The sequence below is a fragment of the Heterocephalus glaber genome, unplaced genomic scaffold (assembly GCF_053883595.1).
Source record: "Heterocephalus glaber isolate CG9 unplaced genomic scaffold, H.glaber_assembly_v1.0 deba00001572, whole genome shotgun sequence".
NCBI lineage: Eukaryota > Metazoa > Chordata > Mammalia > Rodentia > Bathyergidae > Heterocephalus > Heterocephalus glaber.
This window is the reverse complement of record NW_028258357.1, coordinates 18,287,281-18,311,966: the sequence shown is the minus strand read 5'-3', so window position 1 is coordinate 18,311,966 and position 24,686 is coordinate 18,287,281. Positions and strand designations below refer to the sequence as shown.

At 37.6% G+C, this 24,686-nt stretch overlaps 1 protein-coding gene across 6 annotated transcripts in view; it reads right to left on the bottom strand.

The window, feature by feature from the left end:
• Positions 1 to 3,610: 3,610 nt before the first annotated feature.
• Positions 3,611 to 24,686, bottom strand: part of Gas2l3 (growth arrest specific 2 like 3) — a 37,672-nt gene continuing 16,596 nt past the window's right edge. For all 6 annotated transcript variants that reach the window (XM_004844860.3, XM_021258424.2, XM_087192671.1 and 3 more), the window contains 6 exons: positions 24,481 to 24,596; positions 20,232 to 20,373; positions 11,783 to 11,846; positions 11,034 to 11,172; positions 8,302 to 8,409; positions 3,611 to 7,345 (listed from right to left, as the gene is read on the bottom strand). In XM_004844860.3, the coding sequence (XP_004844917.2) occupies positions 6,095 to 7,345; positions 8,302 to 8,409; positions 11,034 to 11,172; positions 11,783 to 11,846; positions 20,232 to 20,373; positions 24,481 to 24,596 (1,820 nt within the window). In that variant the 3' untranslated portion in view covers positions 3,611 to 6,094. The remainder of the gene's footprint in view (positions 7,346 to 8,301; positions 8,410 to 11,033; positions 11,173 to 11,782; positions 11,847 to 20,231; positions 20,374 to 24,480; positions 24,597 to 24,686) is intronic.

Genomic DNA, 24,686 nt, shown 5'->3' with positions numbered 1-24,686 from the left:
AGCACCCGTGAAGGGACCAGCAGCTTGATGAGTCACAACCACAACTTCCTCTACCATTTTGACTTTTTGCTTCTCCAAGGTTGGTTTTAAAGAATTAAAACTAACAGACCAAGAGCTTGAATTCTCTCTTCTGTTCCACTTGAGGGTGGAATTAGACTTGCTGATCTACACCAATATGTGTAAGAGTCACTCTCCAGTCACTGAGACAAAACAACTGACATCCACAACTTAAGGGACAGGCTTATCTGGCTCATGGTTTCAAAGGGTTCAGTCCACAGTCAGTTGGCTCCAAGGCAGAAAAGGCCTGGCAGAAGGGCCTGGTGGAGGAGAGCTGCTCAACCTACGGTGGTCAGGAAGCAGAGAAGGGAGGAGCCAGGGGTAGGAATCCACCCTCTTCGGGTCATGCCCGAGACCCACCTCCTTCAGCCAGGCCCCACCTCTGAACACACAAGACTTTGGAGGACATTTTAGACCTAAACCATAACAGTACCCTTTGCTCTGTGTGGCCTCTCTCACAACCCTGAAAATAAGTATTAAAATCAAAAACATTTCCTCTGGAAAAATGTCACAATCTCTGGTAAGCGTTAATGCAACTGAAGAAATCCATAGCTCCAAGGTTGCTCTTATTACTGCCTTCTTCCTCTCCTTTCCTCTCCAGAGATAAGCAGGTTATGTTTGCTTATTTCAAGTTCAACCATGACATTTTCTCAAGGAAAAAAAGATCCTTGGACTGTAGGTGAATCCACAAAACTGAGCTAGAAGTTCACTTCACCCTCCTGAGGGCGAATTTCTATCAGTGAGAAGACAGTTCCTTCCCTCTTATCCTCCACATCCGGGCACGGTGTTGGCCACAGGAGATGCAGTGGTGAGCAGCGAGACAGAGCTCCAGCTCTTCATGGTTTGGTGAAAGACGCAGATAAGTGAACGGGAAATTCCAGCATTAGATGCAATGCAATGATAGGAAAAATGTAAGGTGGGAAGAAAGTATGCTGGAGGCACCCAACAAAGCTTTTCAGCAAAAGAAATTTAAGCTGAGACTTGAAGAGTACATGAGCCGGGGCGGGGGCCAAAGGCAAAGGAGCAGCGCCTGCTCTCGTCTCCCTGGAATAGCCTCTTAAGGCTCCAAGCTGTTTTCCCTGCTCCACCTGCCTTTTGAGCCTCATAGACTTCAAACGGTGTAATCTTCAGTGTGGTTATTTCTTTTTTAACCTGTAAGAAGTCCTGAGGCTTCATGGACTTCAAAAATGCTTTTGCTGATGCATAAGGCAAATAGAAACTACTGAGAATTTCAGTTTGAAGGCACATGTCTTCATTTTATTTCTTTCAATGCTTAGGCTTAAAATAAAATTTCAAATATCACATTCCATTCCTCTTCCAATAGTTTGGCCTATTCTCCAACAATTATTTCTTGGATTCTTCCACACACCATGGTACAACGAATTTTTGAAGGAATCCACATGACAACTTTGTATCTTATTTTCAAGGCTGCGTGAGAGAGATTTAAATGTACTTATTCCTTCTGGAAAAACCTTATGAAACCTGCTGATTTGGAGGACAGTCACTTAATTTTAAATGTATCTAAAAAGCAGGTTTTGGGGCTCTAGAGCTACCTACATTACCTTTTACCAACAACTATTTCCACTGCACTATCAGAAAAGTTATTTTAATTCTAATGTATGTACTTGGTGCTAGGTTTAACTTATTCTCATTCCTTTATCCACTAAATATTTACAGAGCACCTTTATTGGATTGTCCTCAGGATTGATTACAATAATTCAGTGTACCAAAAACAATGTTTTAAAGAGGAGTGTTTTATAATTGCTGTATCAAACTAGAAACTTAAGAATACACTAATCTCTAAATCTTCACACTTGTAATACTTAATAAAAAGTAATGAAAACCAATAAAATTAAGATTTTTCTATGAAATAATGAAAAGCAGGTGATATTTCAGAATTTTTAAAAGATGCCATATAAATTTTATATTGAGTCACAATATGAAAGAACAATTCAACAATTTATAAAGTAGGATATATATTATATGTTTCAATTAATTCTAGTAGGCATCGTTTTATTTACTGAGTAACTAAATTTACCTGAGCTTTGGTTTCCTCATCTGTTAAAAGTGAGTTCATTCACTTAACTGATTACTGAATGCCTGTTATGTGCTAGACATTGGTTTAGGCCTTGGGAATACAGCAGTAAGCCTTTCTGGTTCTTATAGTCTAACAAGGACAAAACCTAGTTCATGGAATTTGGGGGAATATTGGGTGTCATGCAATGGAAAGTGTTTTGTAACTTGCGAAGTGCCACATAAACCCAAGGATCCTGAATACAATGACGGCCTCATTCCTCTTTCTCTCCCGAGGCATCCCCCATGCTCCACAGGTATTAGAAGGTGATCTGAGTGGATGCAAATGCATTTCAGCACTGCTATAGTTGACTCCAGAGGCCCTCAATGGTCAAAGCCATCTTCTATTCATTTATCTTGTTTGTTCATTCCTATACAATAATTTGTGAAATAAGTTACTTAATTTAAGAAAATTGTGATTTTTAATAAAATATATAAAACCTTAAAAGACTAGCTAAAGGAGTTTAATTATAGTAGCACTTATTAAGTTCACAGGCCTGTAACATGTACTGTGCTGTTCTTGGCCAAATGTAGAAAATTTAAAATTATCATATATTATTACAGTTTCTCAAAAAAATACTTCCTCACCATATGTGCTACTTTTAAGATACATAAATAACTACATGATTTTTAATGACCTTATGGTATTTTTACAACTATACCAATATTAATAATATGCTCTGATTAACATTCTTGTAGTTAAATCTTTAAATATATTTCTTTAAGATCGAATCCTACTGTATTTTTCTATAAGAATAAAATCTTTATTATAAAATAATTTAATAATATTTGTGTCCTTGTATTTTTACACTTACCAAAAAATGCTTTAATATTCTTAATAGTCCTCAAAATTTCATCAGTTTTAAAAGTTTACATCCACAAAAGATTAGGAAAAAATACTAAAATTTTGGCAAAATTGTGTTTTTCTATTTTGAAAACATCAGAGGAGATACATACTGAATTAACTGCCTTTTATAACTACTCTGGTCATGAATAGAGGAAAAAGATGAGCAAGTATTTTAAGAATATTCTCACTGTACCAGAGTATGAAGTTGAAACAAGATTATAGGATTAGTACCCAAAGAATTTAACTTTAATAAATTATTTCTGTTACCTCAAAGATGATTAAATCTGAGTCTGGTCTTTCTGAAACTTCTAGAAGATACAGCAATTTGAGGAAAAAATACCGTTTCTTTTTTGTTTTTGATACCGGGGATCGAACTCGGGTCTTTGCGCTTGCGTAGCAGGCGGCAAAACCACTGAGCTAAATCCCCGGCCCCCAAATACCGTTTCTTAATGGCAACACTTTCTAATCTCCTAGAAGTAAAATAAACTCTACAACTATAAAAGGGCATTTTAAATAGAAAAAGAATTAAAACCACCCTCAAATTATGAATGCTTCATACATGCAACTCCCCACGTAACAGCTGGTGATCAGAATGAATTAGGAATACACCAAAAAAGCAAACCAAGACCTTGGTTCATATTTCAACTTTAATACTTGAGAAAATGTAAGTTAAAATCAGATACAAATATTGCTAGCACAAGTAAAGAATAATACACAAATGTGGATTGGAGCAGAGTCGGTGTAGAAGCCAGGATCTAGGAATGTATCATAACACCGTGCTACTGAAGGCTTGTAAAGAAGTGACAGATTTTAAAGCAGATCGAGATGAAGAGGATAGAGAAGAAATATTTTTTCCTTAGAAACTGCCTCTGCTGTTAAAAATTGTAAATTCAGCATGGAGAGAAAAGTTCAAAGTCATTTAATTTATCAAGCTATTTTGAAGACACGAGCCTTAAAGGCCTCCTTGAAGCCTGCAGAGTATAAAAGTAATCAGCATTCCATTTTCCTCTAAAGTTTTATGTATTAGTAACATTAACAAATTATAGCTAAGAAAAATAAAAGCTCCATTTTTAAGAAAGCATACATTATTTAAAGGTAAGCCCTACATAAATAAACATTCTTCCAACATGAATACAACTGGAGAAATTCTCTCTTACTAAACAATAGATTTATAAGTTGATTTCAAATTTTTAAAATAAGCAATTCTTTGATTAATTCTGGAATTTGTGCTAGGTACCTGAGGGATATTTTTATTTCTCTTAACACAAAAATTAATGTTTACCCATTACAAAACCTACTTGAATCCATAGGCTGGCTACAATATCCTTTTCTTTTCCTTTTTCTTAAGTTCTAAAAGTTACTAATATAGAAGTGTTGCTTGATCTTAGAATAAACTTCATGAAGGTAAAATTCTTCCTCCTCAAAAGATGCACGAAACATTTCTGATTACTAAAACAGTAAGGCTCCTAACTATCTCTTGAACACTGACTTTAACTCCCAAAGGTGTAAATATTCTCTCAATGTCCAAAACAATTCAGGAACTAAACCAAATATCTGATGGCTGTCTGTTTTAAGAGATCCATTAATTACACCAAAAGGCAGCCTGACTATACCTTTGATTAACTGAACGTTAGTAACCAGCTTAAGATGCTATTTGTGTAAACTGTTATTCTCCTTTAGAAAACATATTTGAGATTAAAACAAACACAAATCTCAATATTCAATATAAAACTTGTGATAAGTGATAACACTGTAAAGTTATTCAAAACACCCATAAACTTCTCAAAATACATTAATGATATTTAAATAGTCCCAGTCCCTTAAATAAATTATTTACAAGTATCCTCCCTCTTGGATGGGTGGAGTCTATGTAGTCGTTACATAACCCGGATGTGTTTTGTGAGAATCCACCTGCGGAGCGAGACATGTAAACACGTGCCGTCTACTGGCATGGAAAAATGAGGCGGCATGACTTTATTAAAGAAAATTAACATAACTAAAAGCATCTAATTAAAACTGGCATTATCCGACCCAAAGAAAAACAATCATAGGATAGAATTTTTAGAGTATCAATTTAAAACCCTTTTATATCTACATTTTAAAATTGTTAAAACATAATTCTGATATTAAAACATTATTTTAATGTAAAAATTCATACCTGCTTTCATAGAAAATTAATTAAAATATTTTATTTTGCTAAAAGCTACTAAGTGGGTTTTCCCTGTCACATTGCACAAAATCCATCTAAAAGTGTAAGGTGTCTAAACTTTTACAGTAATATATGAAAATCTTAATTTGAGTTTTTACTAAATTTCAGTTTATGTTTCAATAAATTAATTTGTTTGTTACCAAAAATCTTGGTAACAAAACATCATCATTATTAATACAAGCCAGCTTAAAAAAAATCAGCTCCTCCTGATTTAGAAAACTTAAGGTTAAATAAGAATTCTCCCAGGGCTCAGTGGTTCTGCTGCCTGCCTTGCAAGCGCAAGGACCGGAGTTCGACCCCCAGGACCAAAAGAAAGAACTACAGGAGGGCCGGGGTGCAGCGCCTGCCTAGCAAGCGTGAGGCCCTGGGTTCGATTCCTGGTACGAAAAAAAAAAAAAGAATTCTCCCAAACCAGAATAAGCTGATAAGCAGCAGCCACTGTAACACAGTATTGCTGGATCAGGCAATCCTGATCCGGAAACTGACTTAGTTGCCTTCTGTAGAACAAGGGTCAAACCGTTGCTTTTTCACTAAAATGCAGCCAATATTAAAAGCACCACTGTTACTATTAGCGAGTATATAACCTCCATACTTAAAACCTATTCAAAAATACAGCAAGTATAATTATGATTCCAGTAGTGTTATTTGACTTTTCCATTCCGCTAAAGGGCAGGCGTTAACAAATATGCTCCGGACTGAAAATCACAAGCCGCCTATTAATGAGTAGGAATCCTGCCTGCAAGGGCGCCTCCCGGTGACTTCAGACTGAATTTTCCCGTCCGGGCCTCCAGCCTGCACCTGGCTGTCCCCAGTGACTGCTGCTGTCCCACGAACACGCAGGCCAGTTTTAATGAGCGAGCGAACGTATTTCGCGCCTCTCCCCTGCTTGCTCAGGGACACACAGGTGTTTATTTTCTAGGTTTCTTGCTCCCAGTCATGACGAAATAGTGGTCCCCGCCTTCCTTCTTCTCAGCGCTGGGCTTTCTGTCTCCGCGCTCTGCACCTGCTGCGGGCGAGGGAGGCGAGGGAGGCGAGGGAGGCTTCCTGGCGGCCGCCGGGCTCCTGCCGCCCCTCGCGGGCCCCGGGGCCCAGTGCTGGCCCTTCGCCGCGCGCTGTGCCGACTTGGGCGCGCTCTGGGCTCGGGCGCAAGTCTGGGGGACGCTCACGCTGGACAGCGGGGTGCGGCCGGGAGGCCTTGAGGAGCCAGGCCCCGTCCCCGGGCGAGCGCTTTTATCCTGAGGCGGCTTCCTGGCCGCTGAGACTGCAGCCGTCTCCTTCCGTCCCGGGGCAGCTCTGGCGGGAAAAGCCGAGGCCACCGACCCTGGCTGCTTCACCTTCCCGGCTGGGATGAGTTTCCGGGAGGGGGTCAGCACTGCCTGCGAGGCTCCCCCGGGAGGCGGAGCCCCCCGACCTGTGGCCGGGGTGTGGGAGCGGGGTTTTGTCATTTTTGCGGAGGACTGCAAAGGGGACTTCGGCCTTGGTTCCCTGGGGCACTTCGATGACGAACCCACAGGTGCATCACGCCTGCGAGAAACCGGACTGCGGCTCAAGGGCTCCGTGCTTCCCGGGCCTTTGCCTGGCGAAGGTGGAGCTGCGGCCGGAGCTCTGGGAGTCTGGGTCAGAAGAGCCGGGGCCTGGGGCCTGCTGGGCGCTGCGCCACACTTCCCCAGGGTCTCCGAGGGGCTAGGGCTGCTTCTTGAGAAAGTGAGTGAGGCGGGGGTTTTGCAGGCTGGATGTAGAGGGGCGAGGGAGGAGGACGCGGGGCTGGGAGCAGCACCCTGGGGAGGCGCGAGCTTGGGCCCAGCAGGCGCTGCCCGGGAAGCCGGGAACTTGGGGCCGACGGGCGCGGGGCCCGGGCGCCCTCGCAGCGGCCGCGCCTGCTTCTCCTTCCCGCTCCGGGCACCGAGCGGAGCCCCAGGCCGCAGACTCTGTTTCTGAAACCTGTCAACGGCGGACAGAGGATTCATTTCGGGAGGCTGAGGTGTTCCGGCGGGCGAATCGGGCACACTTTCATTAGAAACTCCTTTCTGAAATGCTAGGATCTTTTGCTCTAGAGTAGCAAACTGTAATACCCGACAGGGATCGTATTTAAGCAAAAATCCTTGAAGAGTATCCCAGCCTCCACCAACGCGGACCATGACGTGCTTTCCGTGAAGCATCTGTCCCCAGAAGAGAGGAAAGAACACACCAGTAAGACGAGGCGACGGACAGATCACGTCACTCGCAGTCACCACCGCTGGTCTTCGATCTGTGAAACTCAGCATTTGCCAGCACCTCTGTGACGCAGTGACAGCCTCTTTCTTATAGTTACACACCTTGTAAGTATTTAATTATGCAACTAGCAACGGAAGTCCTCCAATTTGTAATGAAAATATTTACATGCAGAAAACCCGAGTTAGTAATAGAATTGCAGGAGTTACACTGTTCGGAGAGGCGTTGCCTATTGAAGGAAGGAAAGAGAAGGAAGAGAGGCAGAGGAAAAAAAATGGGGGAAATGCCTCCTGCAAAGGAAAAAGTAGTCAGGGAAGAAGATAAAAACAACAAAACTAAGACATATTTTGCAACTTAATGAATGATCCTCACGTGTATCGTAACAATTTAATCTATGAAACACTCTGATAGAATTCATCAGTCCTTCCTTGCAGACAAGAGTTGGGCTCCGAGGGCTGCAGGAGTTTGGGCCTGGCCTCAGGTACACGGGGCTGCTGTCCACCCCAGCGGCGTTGTCGTGGGCCCGCAGCCAGCCGGTTGGTGTCTGGTGTTTCTGTTTCGTTTTCTTACTATGGGCATCTATACTTATGAGATGTTTTGTTTTTCTTATGGTGATGAGAAAAAAAAATTCCCTTTTAGAAAAATTTAAAAATGAAGTTCCCTGAGGGGTATAAAGACTGCTTTCCTGGTGATATTCAGCGTCTGATAGTCTCAGCTATTTTCAAGTTAGTCGTTTGCTGTGTTACACATACTCACCTAAGCTCTTGCATACTCTGAAACCAAGTGAAATTCTTCCAGAATGGCACCTCTTCCCATTTTTTAGAAAAGGGGGAGCAAAAAGAAATACATAAAGCAGTAGCACCAGCCCCAACAGCTTCGTCACAGACCAGACCCACCAACTCACCCTTATAAAGAGTATTTTGTCCCCGAGTCGGTACCGGCCTTCTGATAAGTACTCAATAGAAAATCGATGTGAGCAGCTACAGGGAGGGTCTTCGGCAATATGTTTAACCTAAGATTAAAAATAAATAGCTAAATTTGGTGCTTGGTACAAAAAATACTTTGTTAAAGTTAAAATGTGATGTTATTTGATAGTGAGAAAAATAAATCTCAAAGATAAAAATTCAAAGGCCGTGAACTGTCTTATATTCCTTCCCTTTCACTTGTTAATGAACCTGGAGGTGAGACTTTGCTGACCCAGCATAAACCCAGCCTCTCCACGCAAACGCAATCAGGCCTACAGTGCGCGCATGCCCACTGAGGACAGGAAAGGCAACTCTAGATGCGTCTGCCAAGTTTTAGGAAACGTAGGAGATCACTGTTATGCTTCACTCGTTTGAAGCCCTGAATTAATAATAGTTGTGTCAAGTCAAAGACTGGCCAGTCAGATCAAGCCTAGGAAATTTCCCTTAACTAATAAGGGGGGACGGGGTGGGGGATATCTACATTTGTTAAAAGTTATTGTTAAAATAGGCAAAGATGCATTCATGTACATTCATTCACCCATGCCTTCAGTACGTTCACACTGACTAGGCAAAATTCTTTTAAGGTTTCAGCTTGAAAAGCATGTTTCTAAGTATTTGCCCTGTTCCCAAAGTCAGCTAAGGAGATGGGAGCCAGGAGAAACCCTACTTCTTTCTATACCTCAGGAATTTTTTAATTTCAATAAATAAAAAACAAATACATGGTAGGACTACAGTAAATAAAAGAGGAATTTGACAATTCTATATTCTAACATAGAAATCATAATAAAGTGATAAAATGAACATATTTTTTGAAATATCATTGTCTGATAAATTTTGCATATCAGCCACTATAGAAACTATTTGACTTTTCCCTAAAATTATATTTTTGTAAAAAATCATGAATATTTTTCTCAACTACTGTCACACAGAATAAATCTAAACAAAATTATTTAATTAAACTTAAGACGTGGGAAAAAAAAAACCTCTTCTTAACAGGACGCTATAAGGTGAATTAGATAATTGTTCTGAATATTAAACATGACACCAAGATACCTGTAGATCGTGTATTTATACATGGACATTGAATGTAATCATACAGTACATGCATGTTTAAAGAAATGTGCTCATTTTTAGTTTTCATAAGAAGAATGTAAATCTGAGAAGTCACTATCTTCCTTATTTAAAATATCCAAATAACCACTTATATAGAGCAGTACAGTCAACACTAGCCCACAACCTAAACAACAGTGAGCCTAAGAGAAGTAAGAGCTATAGATAAGAAATGTCCCCTTCTGGTTTTATTTATTGTATAGTTAACAATGTAACACTGGAGGGAACAGCTAAAGAAATTAAAATCATTTATAATGGTATTACATTACTACCTACTATTTTCATTCTCCCTGTTTCTATATAGTTTGTTCATATATGCATATTTTTCACAAAATAAGCATTTTTCTTATTGCTACATAGTTGCCATAATGATCACAGAAAGTGATTATTCTGTTAAGATACTGAATCCTAATTTACCAACCACTGCCCTATCAGTGGTTTTATATTGCTTATGATTTTTCACCAATAAAAATAATAGGGCAATAAACACTTTCATTTATGTTATTTTTCCACATTTTCAATTACAAAAAAATGAAAAAGAAATATTTGAGCAGCTCTTGGTATCTATTTTTCAGTTTGCCTCCAAAAGTTTACATCATTTACCATCCCTAAGTACAGTTTCCCCACAATTTAAAAGCCCTAAGTTTTCTAATTTTTAAGTGGCTGATGGGACAAATGGTTTTTCATCATTTCTTTGAGTAGCTGTAAGTTTCAACATTGTACTTTCTTCTTGTGTGAATGCAGTCCTTGTCCATTTGCCTACCAAAAATGTTTCCATCATCAAATTTCCATCATCATCATCTTTATATTATGGGGAAATAACATATTGTATTTTCTATTTAATAAAAATATTTTCTAGATATTTTCTTTTATTCAATCATTCTTTAAGCTTACATAAAATTTTAAATACATTTTATTTTTATCTACTAATTATTTCTGCTTCCAATATTGATATTTCCAGACACCAAATGTATTTATAAGATCATGTAGGTAAATATAGGTAGGTAAATATAATGTAGATAATATATAGGTAAACATAATATAGGTAAATAAAATAAGATAATACAGATAAATATTTTGGTCTGATAAAGAGTTGTTTGGGCTGACATAGTCTTTTTTTTTTTGGTACCAGGGATCGAACTCAGGACCTTGTGCTTGAGAGGCAGGAGGCAGCACCACTGAGCTAAATCCCCAGCCTCATGCTGACATATTCTTAATCTATCTTATAAGTTTATCTGAATATGTTATTATAGACTTTTATTACATTCAATGAAACAAAGCAACACTTTCTAAAGGTTTATTGGTAATGATTTATTCTTGGGGGGAAAAAGAAAGCAATCAGTGGATTCTTGTGGCCTGTAATGCAGCCCGTCTGCCCCACCACTGCTCAGTTACCCATTCATCCGCTTCATGCATAAGCAATAACAAATTGCCATCAAACACATTACCCTCAGTGCTACATATTCTGAATAAGTAACACATAGCATCATGTGCAGCAGTGTAGAGGCGTATAAACCTATGAGAGTTCGGGTAGGCAGAAGAAAGTGTGACAAATACTTACAGCCTCGTGCAGCTCTTCATGCCGACAGCAGGATTTCGGGATGCTGATGGACTCTTCAGGCCCAGAAGTGTTAAGCAAAGTCTCTTCTAACTCAATTTCTTTCTCAAGTTTTACTAATACTGGTGGCTCAACCCCATATCTGAAAACAAAGCAGGAAATCTGATCATTCAGGGCACCGAGATAGATGAACTTTGATTTTTAGAGCAAAGTCTGTGTGATTCTTCTACCAATCTCACTGGACATCTGGAAATGCTTCCTATGCCTCACAGGTCGGCAAAAATCCGGACCACAATCTTCACATGGTAGCACATGTTGGGTTACTGGATGCTCTCAGCATCCTTCCTGGGGTTCTGAAGGGCAGCTTTGAAATCAGCAGATGAGTGAAGATGGGGCTGAAGCAAGTATGGGGGACACCAAACTTCCGCTCTCTCATCAGAGTCTGAGTTCAGAAGACTTGCTTGGCCCTGAGCTGCTTTAAGACTATTTGCTTTTACTCTATGCTTAATCTGAAGTTTTTAAGTAACCAATTTATAATTTAATTATCAGCAACGTATATGGAGGAAACATTGACATATGCTCATGCTAGTGGAACAAAGAAAACAAAGACAAAAAAAGAAAGCCAAAATAAATTAGGTTACTTTGTTTCAACTGAGAATCATTTCGTTTGTAGAAAGTAGTGTTCTAAACTACAGTTAAGTAGCTTAACATGTTTATGACTTTGAAATTCTGAAATATTGCAGAATACATACCTTGACACAATGCGACCAATTTCAAGAAGACAAAGATACACTTGTCTTGGATCCTTGTGTAAAACTGTGGAAAATAAGATAACATGTTTTAAGGAGCAGAGTTGAATAGGGAAATATATTTCTGGAATGTAAGAGAGTAACAGAAAGTAATGAAGACAGCAGTCTCACTTCTTTGGAGAAGACTTGGAAAAGACCTTTATATTTCCTTTGTATATTGTTATCCTCTATAAACTACTTTAAAAAGAACTAGCTAACAAGAAAATGAATATCTACCATAAACCTCTATTTTTTATAATGTTAGGGTTAAAAAACTAAAAGTGTAGTAACATTAAATTATTTATATTTTGGATCTATCAACAGGAGATACTATTAGAAGAAATATATCATTTCAATTTTCTTTTTTTAAACAAGGCCTCACTATGTAGCCCAGGCTAGCAGTGAACTCATGGTGATCCTCCTGCCTCAGCCTCCCAGGTGCTGGGAATACAGGCTGTACCATCATGCCCAGCTACCACCTCAATTTTATTCTAAACTATCTTTGACTATGTGCTAATTCATCTCTCAAACTTTATAAAATAGAAGAGGAGGGAGCACTTTGTAAATGATTCTATGATGCCAGCATTATCCTGATACCAAAGCCAGAAGTCACACGAAGACAGCATAAGAAAACTCAAAAACAATATTCCTTTTGAAAAAAGATACAAAAATCCTCAACAACATATTGAAAAACAAAATCCAGCAACATGTAAAAAGAATTAAACACCATAATGAAATGGGATTTAAGCCAGGAATGCAAAGTTAGTTCAACATATGAAATCAACCAATATAATATACTATTAATAGAATAAAGGGGAAGAACACACAAAAGAATTTGACAAAATCCAACATCCTTTCATGAATTAAAAAAAAAAGACTCCACAAACTAGAAATAGAAGAAAACTCTCTCAGTCAGATAAAGGCATCTATGAAAAATCCATAGTCAATATCATTCTTAAAGAGAAAATACTGAAAATCTTTTCCCAAGATGAGAAAAAGACAGGATGTCCTTTCTTACCACTTCTTTTCAGCATTGTACTGGAGGTTCTAGCTGCAGTAGTTAGGCGAGGAAACTAAAAAGCATCCAGATTGGAAAGGAAGAAGGAAAACTACTTCTATTCACAGACGACATAATCCTATGTATAGAAAATCTTAAAGCATCTACAAAGAAACTATTATGGCAAATAAACAAGTTGCAGAGTACAACATCAATAAACAAAAATTAGTTGTATATACTAGAAAAGAATAATCTAAAAATAAAATTAAGAAAATATCCTACTTGAAACAGCTTCAAAAGGAATAATGCACTTTAAAAAATTTAAACAAAAATGCAATACTTTTATGCCAAAACTACAAAACATTATTGAAACAAATTAAAGAATATATGAACAGAAGAACAGCCCTTGTTCATGGATTAGAAGACAAAATTGTTGAGATGAAAACATTGCCTAAACTGGCCTAGAGATTCAGTGCAATCCCTGTCAAATTTCAGCAGGCCTTTTTTCCAGAAATGGACACGCCAATGATTAAATTAATACAGAATTGCAAGGGGCACAAAACAGTAAAATAAATACTGAAAAAGAAAACAAAGTTGGAAGGCTCACGCTTCCCAATTTCAAACTTAATGAGAGACAAAAATCAAGACAGTGTATTACTGGCACGAGAACAGACATATGTATGGAACAATGGGGTGGACTGAGCATTTGGAAATAAATCTAGACTTGAAGTAAATCAGTTACTTTCAACAAAGATGCCAAGATAATTCAATGGAAAAAGAGTCTTTTTAACAAATGGCACTGGGACAACTGGATGCCTGCATACAAAATATGAACTTGAACCCTTACTTCACACCATATATAAAAATTAACTAAAAGCAGGTTAAAGATCTAAATGTTAAGTGCTAAAACTATAAAACTTTTAAAAAGGGAATATAGGTAAAAATTTCCATGACTTTGATTAGACAGTGGTTTTTAGATATGACACCAGAAGCACAAGCAATGTATTGCTTGTGCTTCTGGTGTCATATCTAAAATGTAAATCAATCTTCAAAACTTGAAATTTTTGTATACCAAAGTATAGTATCAAAAAGGTAAAGAAACACAAAGACTGGGGAAAAAATTCCAAATCACCTATTAAGGACTAAGTGCCTAGAATGTACAAAGAACTCTTACATGTCAACAGAAAAGATAAATAACCCACATAAAAGAAAAAATGAGCAAAAATTTTGAATAGACATCTCCAAAGAAGACATGTAAATGGTCACTAAGCAAATGAAATGACACTGAACGTCCTTAGGGAAGTGCAAACCAATACCACAGCAAGTCCCACTCATTCCCAATATGATGGTCACAAAGAGGATGGCAAAGGAAAACCTGACAAGGACAAGTGTTGCAGCAATGTGGAGAAGCTGGAACACTTGTGCACTGCTGGTGGGGATGAAAAAAATGGTGCAGCCACTGTGAAATACTCTGATGTTTCCTCAGAAAGATAAACATCGAATTACCATATGACCCAGCAATTCCACTCCTAGGTATGCACCTGAGAGAATTAAAAACATACATTCACTCAAAAACTTGTACACAAATGCTGACAGCAGCATTAACACATAGTAGCCAAAAACATGAAACCAATCTAAATGTCCATCAGCTGATGAATGGATATATTTTTAAAATGTAGTGTTTGCTACACACCGAATATTATTCAGTCATAAAAAATGAAATACTATTATACATACAAAGGAATGAACCATCATGCTAAGTGAAAGGATGCAGGCATGAAAGGTCACATATTGCACCATTCTTTTTTATTTTCCCCCCATTAACTTTATTGTTACATTTTAGGTATAAAATGCAGTTACATTCATCATTGGGATCTTGTGCCTTTACATGAGTCTCTTGGTTCTTATTATTTTTCCCCTTCCCTTGCCCTCCCTTCCCTATTTGCAAAGACCTTGTTTCCATTTTTTTCCTCTTCTCATATTTTTTCCTTTCCCTTTTTTCCCTTCCCCTATCCCTCCCAATTCCCCTGCTCTTTTAGACCTTTTCTTCCTGTTACACAATATCAGTTATACATTTTTTAAATTACAATATTAAGATCTAGGAGACATTACCACAGATTTTACAGAATTGAAAAGGATATAGAAAGCATATTACAAAAATCTTTTTTGAAATAAATTTGACAACTTCTAAGAAGTAACTTGGAAGACAAATTAATGAAACTAACTCTGGAGGAAATATAAAATTTGAATAGCACCTATTAAAGAAAGTATATTCCTAGCTTGAAAACTTACCTATATGACAACAGCAGGCTCATAAACATTTTAACTGATAAATTATACCAAACATTTAAAGCAGAAAAAAGAAGGAACACTTCTCCCCTCATTTTAGGAAATCAACATTGTGCTAATCCTAAAACTGGATAAAGATAATAGAAGAAAAATGTATGAACATAGATAGAAATTTGTTTAACAAAACAAACTATTGGAAGTCAGATCTGGCAGTATGTAGAAAGTGGTTTTATTATAGGGATGGCAGTGTTGGTTCAACATTGGAAGATCCACCCCCAAAAGTCACCATTTTAACAGAGGAAAGGAGAAAACCATATGATCCTGTCACTAGTTGGAGAATGAGTATTGGACTAAATTCTACAGCTGTTCATGGTAAAAGCCATCAGAAGACTAGAAGGAGAACAGAACCTTCTCAACAGATCAAAGACATGTACTCCATACTTCCAACAAAAACTCCTTCTATGAATGGAGACGATACAATGCTTTCTCCCTAAAGTGGGGAACAAGGGCATATATCCCTACTCTTCCATCTGTCCATTAGACTTTGAAACATAGGTCTAAATCAAAATAATCTGGCAATAAAATGACACAATTAGGATAGGATTGGCAGGGCAGAAGCAAAATCTTTATATGTAGATGAAATGATCATCTACAGAGAAAATACTGAGAAATCTCTAGGAGCCCCTAGAACTTGTACTTGAATTTAGCAGGATTAGAAAACACAAGGTATATATAAAAATGCAGGTCTGTGTATACTTGCTATAAATGGAGAACTGGATATTGAAATTTAAAAGTTATGTAGGAGTACAAAGGACCCAGAAAAGCCAAAAACCAAAACAAAAACAGTGTTGGAAGACATTTAGCACCCAATTCTAAGACTTCTTCTAAAGCTACAGTAATCAAGGCAGTGTTGGTATAAGGAAAGACATAGATCATTTGAATAAAACAGAATCTAGAAATAGAACCACACATTATATGGTCCACTGAGTTTTGAAAGATTATTTAACATTAGCATTTTATAGAATATAAACTCGATTCAAGAGCCAAGGAAGAGATGGTGTCTTCAGCAAACGGCACTAGAACACCTGGTATCTGTATATAAAAAATTAACCTCAACCCCTTTTTTTCCATACATGAAAATAACTTGAAGGGATTCAAGAACCTAAATAAAAAAGCCTAAAAGTATAAAACTTTAAGAAGAAATTATAAGGGAAAATATTTATGAATTCAGGGTAGGCAAGAACTACCTAGGATACAAAAAACATGATGTATAAAAGAAAAAAATTGATAAATGAGGTTCCATCAAAATTTAGAACTTTAAATGACATCATTAAAATGAAAAGTAGTCCTTAAACAGACCATATTTACAATGCATATAACCTACGAGCAGAATATATAAAGAATTCTTAGAGCTCATTAATAGACAACCCAATTAAAATGTAGACATAAGAAGATGATAAATAGCCAGTATAGCACAAGGAATGGTGTGCAATTCTAGAATCAGAAAAATACTAACCAGTACAATAATAAGATTGAATTATACACTCATTAGGGAGATGAACTCAAAAGTTTTGAAAGCCTTGTCATGACTTTTTCTTTTTGTTGGATTCTCCCCCTTTGCATTTAATTTGTCATGCCCAATGGATTCATTCTGCTGGGTTTCCTGGGGTTGTGATCTTCATTGTCTTTTCCTAGGGTATTGTCTAAAATTTTTTAGAGTGCTGGTTTGGTATTCATGAAGTTCCTGAGGTGCTCTTTATCATCAAAGTATCTTATTTCTCCATCAATTTTGAAAGATAGTTTTGCAGGGTACATCAATCTGGGTTGGAGGCTGTTTTCCTTTAGGGCTTGAATTCCATCAATTTTGAAAGATAGTTTTGCAGGGTACATCAATCTGGGTTGGAGGCTGTTTTCCTTTAAGGCTTGAATTACATCACTCCAAGCTCTTCTTGCCTTGAGGGTTTGCATTGAGACGTCTGCTGTGATTCTGATAGGCTTTCCTTTGTATGTGATTTATTTCTTTTCTCTCCTTGTAGAATTTTATTCTTCTGTTGGATTTCTGGAATCCTAACTATTATATGCCTATGTGTAGATTTTTTTTTATTAAGGCTAGCTGGAGTCCTATATGCCTCACTTATCTGTATGTCAAGTTCTTTTCCCCTGCTTGGAAAGTTTTCTGCCATCACTTCTGTGAATAGTTTTTTTATGTCATCTGCACTCTCTCCTCTTTCTTCATTGACTCCAATTAGTCTTATGTTATTCTTCTTTGCATCGTCTAGCAGCTGCTGGATTGATTTCTCATGTTCCCTTACAATTTTAAAGCAATTTTTCTTTTCCTCCTCACTAATTGCAATCTTACCTTCTATATGTGAAATTCTATCATCACATTGGTTCATTCTGCTGTGCAGACTTTCGATGGAGTTTTTAATCTCTTGGAAATCTGTTTGTATCTGTTTTATGGATTCCATTTGTTTCCTATGTTGGGATTCCATCATGTTCCTCAGATCCTCTATTTTTTTTATCTGTGTCCTCTCTAGATTTATTAATCATGTCTTGCACCATGAGCAAAATCTTTGCTGTTATCTGAGTAATTATTTCTGATTTCATTTTTCCCAGATCCTCTTTTGTTGCCAGTTCAGAGAGTCCAGGTGGTTGAATATCAGAGTGTTTCATCTCGTTTCCCTTTGGGGTTGCTGTAGGTGATCTGGAAGTCTGTTTTTGAGGCTTGGTTCCGTGTCTTCTCATTTCCACGGGGGAGGGGGGTGCTTCTGGCACCCACACGGCTCACCTTCTCTGCCCTAGGAGCTTGGGATGGCAGCGGGGGAGCTTCCTCCCGGGTGCTGGGACCGGCTGAGCTTCACTGCCCTAGGAGCCTGGGATGGAGGCGGAGAGCTTCCTTCTGGGTGCTGGGACCGGCTCACCTTCTTGGCCCTAGAAGCCTGGGATGGCAGTAGGGGAGCTTCCTTCCAGGTGCTGGGACCGGCTGAGCTTCTCTGCCCTAGGAGCCTGGGATGGAGGCGGGGAGCTTCCTTCCGGGTGCTGGGACCAGCTCACCTTCTTGGCCCTAGGGGCCTGGGATGGCAGTGGGGGAGCTTCCTTCTGGGTGCTGGGACCGGCTGAGCTTCACTCTGTACCATTCTATTTATGAAACGTCTACAATATGCAAACCTATAGAAAGTACGTTAATGTTTGCCAGGGCATGTGGAAGAGAATAATTGGGACTAATGAGTTGCAGGTATGGGCTTTCTTTTAGGGTGACAGAAATGTTCTAGAATTGGATTAGAGACAATCCTACAAATAGAGAATATACCAAAAATCTCAATTGTCAATTTTTAAATTATGAATTTTAGGTTATGTGAAGCATACATTAATATGTTTAAAAGTGCTATTTTAAAAAGAAACCTAATACACTTAAAAATGGTTAAAATGGTAAATTTTGTTATGTGTATTTTGAAACAATTTTTTAAAATAAAATTAATTCTAAAAGAAATCATACAAGTAAAGAGAGATTCTGTGTTAAGGAAGAAAGAAAACAGGCCTGGCCATGGAATTAATGCTAACTGTGCCATCAGAGTCATGAGACATGTACTGTCACATCTGGTCCAGTTAGAAACAGTAGGATACTCTGAATCCTAACCTAATAATGTGCAGTGTGTGATGACCTGCATGTACACTGGTTCCCCCAATAAAAATGGCACTTGTTCTTTGATTTATGAATAGCATTTATTATACACTCAAAGTACAAAATATTATTTGTTAAAGCAATAAAAAGGCCTATATGTGAGTTTAGTTCATACTAATAAATGTATCCTGAAATTTTTGAAACTGTTTTTCTAAACACTTAAAATAAGTACCTTAAAATGGTACATTTGTTTCTTAAACTTGCTTAAAGTCTCTAGCGAAAGGTAAATAAATAAATAAGAGGCTCATCTCTGAGACCTTTACAGAGTACAAACATTAGCTCATCTGTTCAGCCTAGAAATGACTTATGGGTACTGACAGTGCTTTATTTAGTCTCGTACTGACCTTCAGGACAGGTGGAAGATGTCACTTACTGACAATGGAAATAAATGGCAGGCAATCTTACATCCTTTCAAAAAGAGTAAGCTAGGAACTGGAGAATTCAAAGAGTTCCGTCTTCCCTCTGATCCCTGGAAGCTGGGCGCACCACTGTCAGTAATGAGCAGCAGAACTGGGTTCAAAGCTGCTGCAAACTGAGGGTTAGAAGGGCAACCCCTGCTCTTCACTCTGTACTCGACAGGAGCATCCGGGGGCAAAGCAAACAGGTAGCAGCACCTTATCCTGAGTGCAGACAGTAAGGGTATGCACAGTCACCGTTGGCAGGGAATTTAACAACTATAATGAAACCAACCGAGAGTTGGTTTGCTTGTTATTATCACTGCAAACCAGTAATTACAAACAATGTCAGTGGTAAAACCTCCCTGCCAGGGCAGACTCCCACAATCCCTTGAAATGCTCCTGCTCCAGTCACACATCATAAATTCTGTGTATGTGTATGTGTGTGTGTGTGGGCACACGGATATATGTATATATACATACATGTTTTGAAATATATGTGTATAGTCTAACTCCATCAGGTAGCTTTAGTCATGACACAGATGCCTTTGCTGACTTTAAGGAAATAAGAAAATAAGCCAATAATTCTTCAGGAGAGCATGACTTTTCAAGAACTTAATCCATTAAGATAATAAAGTTGGCAGTTGTTGTTTAAATGCTAAGTACCCATCACTTGGCTTTGGTTTTTCTGTAATTACCTGGTTAAAGAGATGCTATTAGTAATTTAGACTTGGTAGAGTAAATCTTGATGAAAACACTAATCAGTAAAGCATTACTCCAGAACCTTTGTGCAGCCAACCCATTTAGTAAGTAAAATATTTTTAGGGCTTTATGAGTATATAAAGTCTATATAAATGAAAAACAATATACTTGATTTAATACCTGATCAAAAAAATCTGATCTTCAATTGTTTCACGTATAATTAAAGTATACATTTTTCTGAGAAACTGAGATGTGGCATCTTGAATCACTATTTGAAGAGAAATAGTAAGGGATACCAAAAATATCCTAATACATACAAAAAACAACAGCAGCAGCAACAATGCTTACCTAAACCTTCAGATTCAAAGAGGTATGTCTGGTCAACCCCAATGCCCCTGCACCAGTGGAGGAAGTTTGCAGTGTTGTCTCTGGCAAAGAATGAACCCGATGTGGCATCTTTTTTACAAGGCACTTTTCTCAGTGGAAAATTCTGGAAAATACAAAGATAAAACTTTAAAATACATCAAGGGTACTTTTATTAGATATTCATTCTAGTATTACAAAGTAAATTCTCACCACATTGAATATAACTAAACAGTACACAACTTTAGGGGAAAACAGGTATCTTCCAAACTGATTTTTGTTTTGCTCTAAGTATATTCTAGAAAATGATTCCAAGGAAAGCAATCTGTCAAAATTATCAGTAGGATCTTGGTTCCAGAATCTCCTGCTTTTAAAATTCACACAAGAATCTTAAGGTAAAAGCAACAATCCAAAGCACATCATGATGGTATGTCTCTCCAAACATAGTTCGATTTGAACAAAATTATTGCTACATTCTCAGTTTCCGGGCATACATCTTTCTGCTTACTTCCTTACATACAAAATCATATGGACAGTTCAGCTTTCTTGAGGAAATTATCAAGTAAGGAAGTAGTTAGCCATTCTTAATTCTTTGGAACTTAATAGCTTAAATTCCATAGAATCTTTCTTTTTTTTTTTTTTTTAAACTATTTGGCCCAGGAGTATTTAGATAATTCTGGTGATCTCAGATGGGAGCAGTAATTGTATAAAATTTTTGCTTGAAAATGCAATCCATGACTATGATTTTTTTAATGCAGTAAGTACAATAAGTCTTTCTCCACTCTACCTCTTACTTCCTCTCTCCATAGAGATAACCACTTTTACCAGTTCCTTGTACATATTTCCTGTTGCTATTATTTCCTAGAATTAAAATAGCCTGGGAGGTTTTTGAATTGAATACAGAATACATCATTATTACCAAAAAGTTAAACAATATAGAAAAAAACATGAGTAGTATCAACTGAAATCTTTTCACCTACATTTTATAACATATCTCTGCAAAACTATACACATAGCTATACCTACAAACCATCCATAAACACGCTGTGCTGCAATTTGATTTGTCTGAGTATGTGCACAAGTATACTTAGTGATAGGCTGTAGGCATCTTTTAGGGTTAAAAATAATATTTAAATCATTTCTAATACCTGTATAATATCCTGATGTGTCTAGGTACTATAATTGATTTTATTTTATTGGTACATTTTAGATGTACAACATAATGACATTCATCATTGGAAATTTGCACCTTTACATAGTCTCTCTTGGTTCTTGTTTTTCCCCCTTCCCCTGCCCTCCCTATTTACAAAGACTTTGTTTCCATTTTTTCATTTTCTCATATTAATTCCATTCCCTTCTTTCCTTTCCCCTACCCCTCCCATCTCCCCTTCCCCTTTGCCCCTTTTCTTCCTATTTCACATTATCTATTATACCTTTTAGTCCTTATTTACATTTCCAGTTTCTCACACTAGAGAAACTATTCGGTATTTACAAGTGTGTCCTATTTATTTCACTTAAGAGTATCATTTCAATGTGCATTGATTTAGCTATAAATGTCTCTAATTTCTTATTTTTTATGGCTGAGTAGTACTCCATTTTATAAAAAGACCACATTTTCTTTATCTAGTCTCCAGTTGATGGGCAATTGGGCTGCTTCCAAGTTTTAGCTATTACAAACTGCACTGCTATGAACATGGGTGCACATATATCACTGAGGTATGATCCTTTTCATTCTTTGGGGAAGATACTCAGCGGGAGAACAGCTGGGTCAAATGGGACTTCCAGGCCTAGTTCTTTGAGGTATCTCCATATTGATTTCCACAGTGGTTGCACCAGTCTACACTCCCACCAGCAGTGGAGCAGGGTTCCTCTTTCCCCACAGCCCCACCAGCATTTGTTATTGGTTGATTTCATGATGGCAGCCCTTCTTTCTGGAGTGAGGTGGAATCTCAGTGTTGTTTTCTTTTGCATCTCTTCAATGACCAGTGATGTGGAACATTTTTTCATATGTTTATTTGCCATTTCTACTTCTTTGTCTGAGAAATGTCTGTTCATTTCAGATGCCCATTTTTGGACTGGGTCTTTAAATTTGGGAGGTCTGATCTTTTTAAGTTCTTTATAGATTCTAGATAGTAGACCTTTGTCTGAGGGACAGCTGGTGAAAATTTTTTTCTACATTGTGGGTTGTCTCTTTACACTGCTGGTGGTTTCTCTTGCTGGGGAGAAGTTTTTAATAAGAAGAGATCCCACTTGTTGATTGTTTGTGCTAGTTCATGGGCAACTGAGGTTTTGTTCATAAAATCTTTTCCTACACCAATGTCTTCAAGAGTTCTACCTAACCTCTGTTCCAGCAGGTTCAGTGTTTCTATTTTAATATTTAGATCTTTAATCCATTTTGATTTTAGTTTAGTGCATGGTGAGAGATATAGGTCTAGTTTTTTGGGTTTTGTTTGGATTTTGGGGGGGGTACTGGGGGTCGAGCTCGGGTCCTTGTGCTTGTGCAGCAGGCAGCAAAACCACTGAGCTAAATCCCCAGCCCTATAGGTCTAGTTTTAATCTTTGACAAGTTGAAACCCAATTTTTCCAGCACCATTTATTAAAGATGCTATCTTTCCTCCACTGAGGTTATTTGGCTCCTTTGTTGAAGATGAGGTGGCTGAGTGTATCTGGAATTGTTTCTGCATCTTCTAATCTCTTCCACTGGTCCTCAGGTTTGTTTCTTCGCCAGTGTCATGCTGTTTTTATCACAGTGGCTTTGTAGTATAGTTTCAAGTTGGGGGTGTTGTGATACCCCCCTGCCATGTCTCTGTCACCTAAAATTGCTTTTGCTATTGTGGGTCTCTTGTTTCAAATGAATTTTTGGATTGTTTTCTCAAGGTCCGTGAAGTATGCTGCTGGAATTTGAATTGGGATTGCATTGAATCTATATAGCAATTTTGGAAGTATGGCCATTTTCACTATGTTGATCCTTCCTACCCAGGAGCAGGGGATGTCTTTCCATTTTCTGATATCATCTTCAATCTCTCTTTTCAGAGTGCTATAGTTTTCAGAGAAGAGGTCTTTGGTTTCTTTTGTTAGGTTGATTCCTAGGTATTTCAGTTTTTTGGATGCTATTGTGAAAGGAATTGTTTGCCGTATTTCTGTCTCAGTGAGTCTGTTGTAACTGTATAATATCCCGATGTGTCTAGGTACCATAATTGATTTTTTAAAACTTCTCTACTGATGAACATTGGGTTGTTCCTAATTTTTTTGCACTATCATATTTTCAAATTCGTGATTTCCTTAAATTCTCAGAAGTAGAGAATTGTGTACCAAAGAATGTATTTTATTTTTAGGGTTTTATATATATACACACAGATATCTACGTATGTATAGATATGTAGATACATGGGGACAGTGAGAGTGGATATATCTTACTGTTCTCTACAATGATTCCACTAAGTCTGTCAGTACTCAAGCTCCAAACACTTTTTTGGTGTGTGGTACTAGGATCAAAACTAAGGGCTCCCACAAGCTAGACAAACACTCTTCCTTCTGACCTGTACTGCAATGGTTTTTATTTATTGTTAACTTTATGTTTTGATTAATGTCTCACTGAATTGCCTAGGCTGGCCTTGAACTTGCAATACTCCTGCTTTAGCTTCCCAAATAGCTAAGATTACATGTTTGCACCACCACACTCAGGAAGATCCCAAACTCTTGAAAAGACTCACATTTGATAAAAAGAAACCTGCTCTATTTCAAATCATGGCTGGAGGGTCAATGGAGGGAAATTATCTTTTAAAATTATTATTCATTTAATTAATATTTATGACTTTACCACCAAGTCAATATACAGATAATAATAATACCAGCAGCTACTTGAGTGCCAGGAACTATCACAAGCTCTTTTCCCATCTAGCTCCTGCCAGGCCGATAGGGAAAGTATGACTATTGTTTTTAAGAGGTAGCTACTGGATATCTAATATGTCGAGCACTATACTAGGTACCATCTATACAGCATCTCACTTAATTTCAGTGAACACTCACAAATAAACTCTACAAGTTAAATAGCTAGTATTTTTATTTTACAAATAACATTATTTCAGATGCTTAGAAAGATTACATCAATTGTCCAAGGTGTCATATAGCCACTTATGGGATGGAAGTTTACAGCTTGTAGAAATGGTAAAAAAATACACATGAACAAATTACTTTGTACCAACATATAACATCACTGTTGACAAATCCTTACCCCTGCTTCTTCAGAATTGCATGTTTTCACTTTATTTTGAAGAACATCAATCAATTGACATAATAGTACTCCATTGTCAAGTTCATCCAATAATTTTTCTGCTTTAATTTCAAAACCTAAAACATTATTTCAAAGTTAAAATTCTGGAACAGTAAATTGAGATAAAACAGTTAAAATTTAATGAATAGAATCAGATTATACCTGAA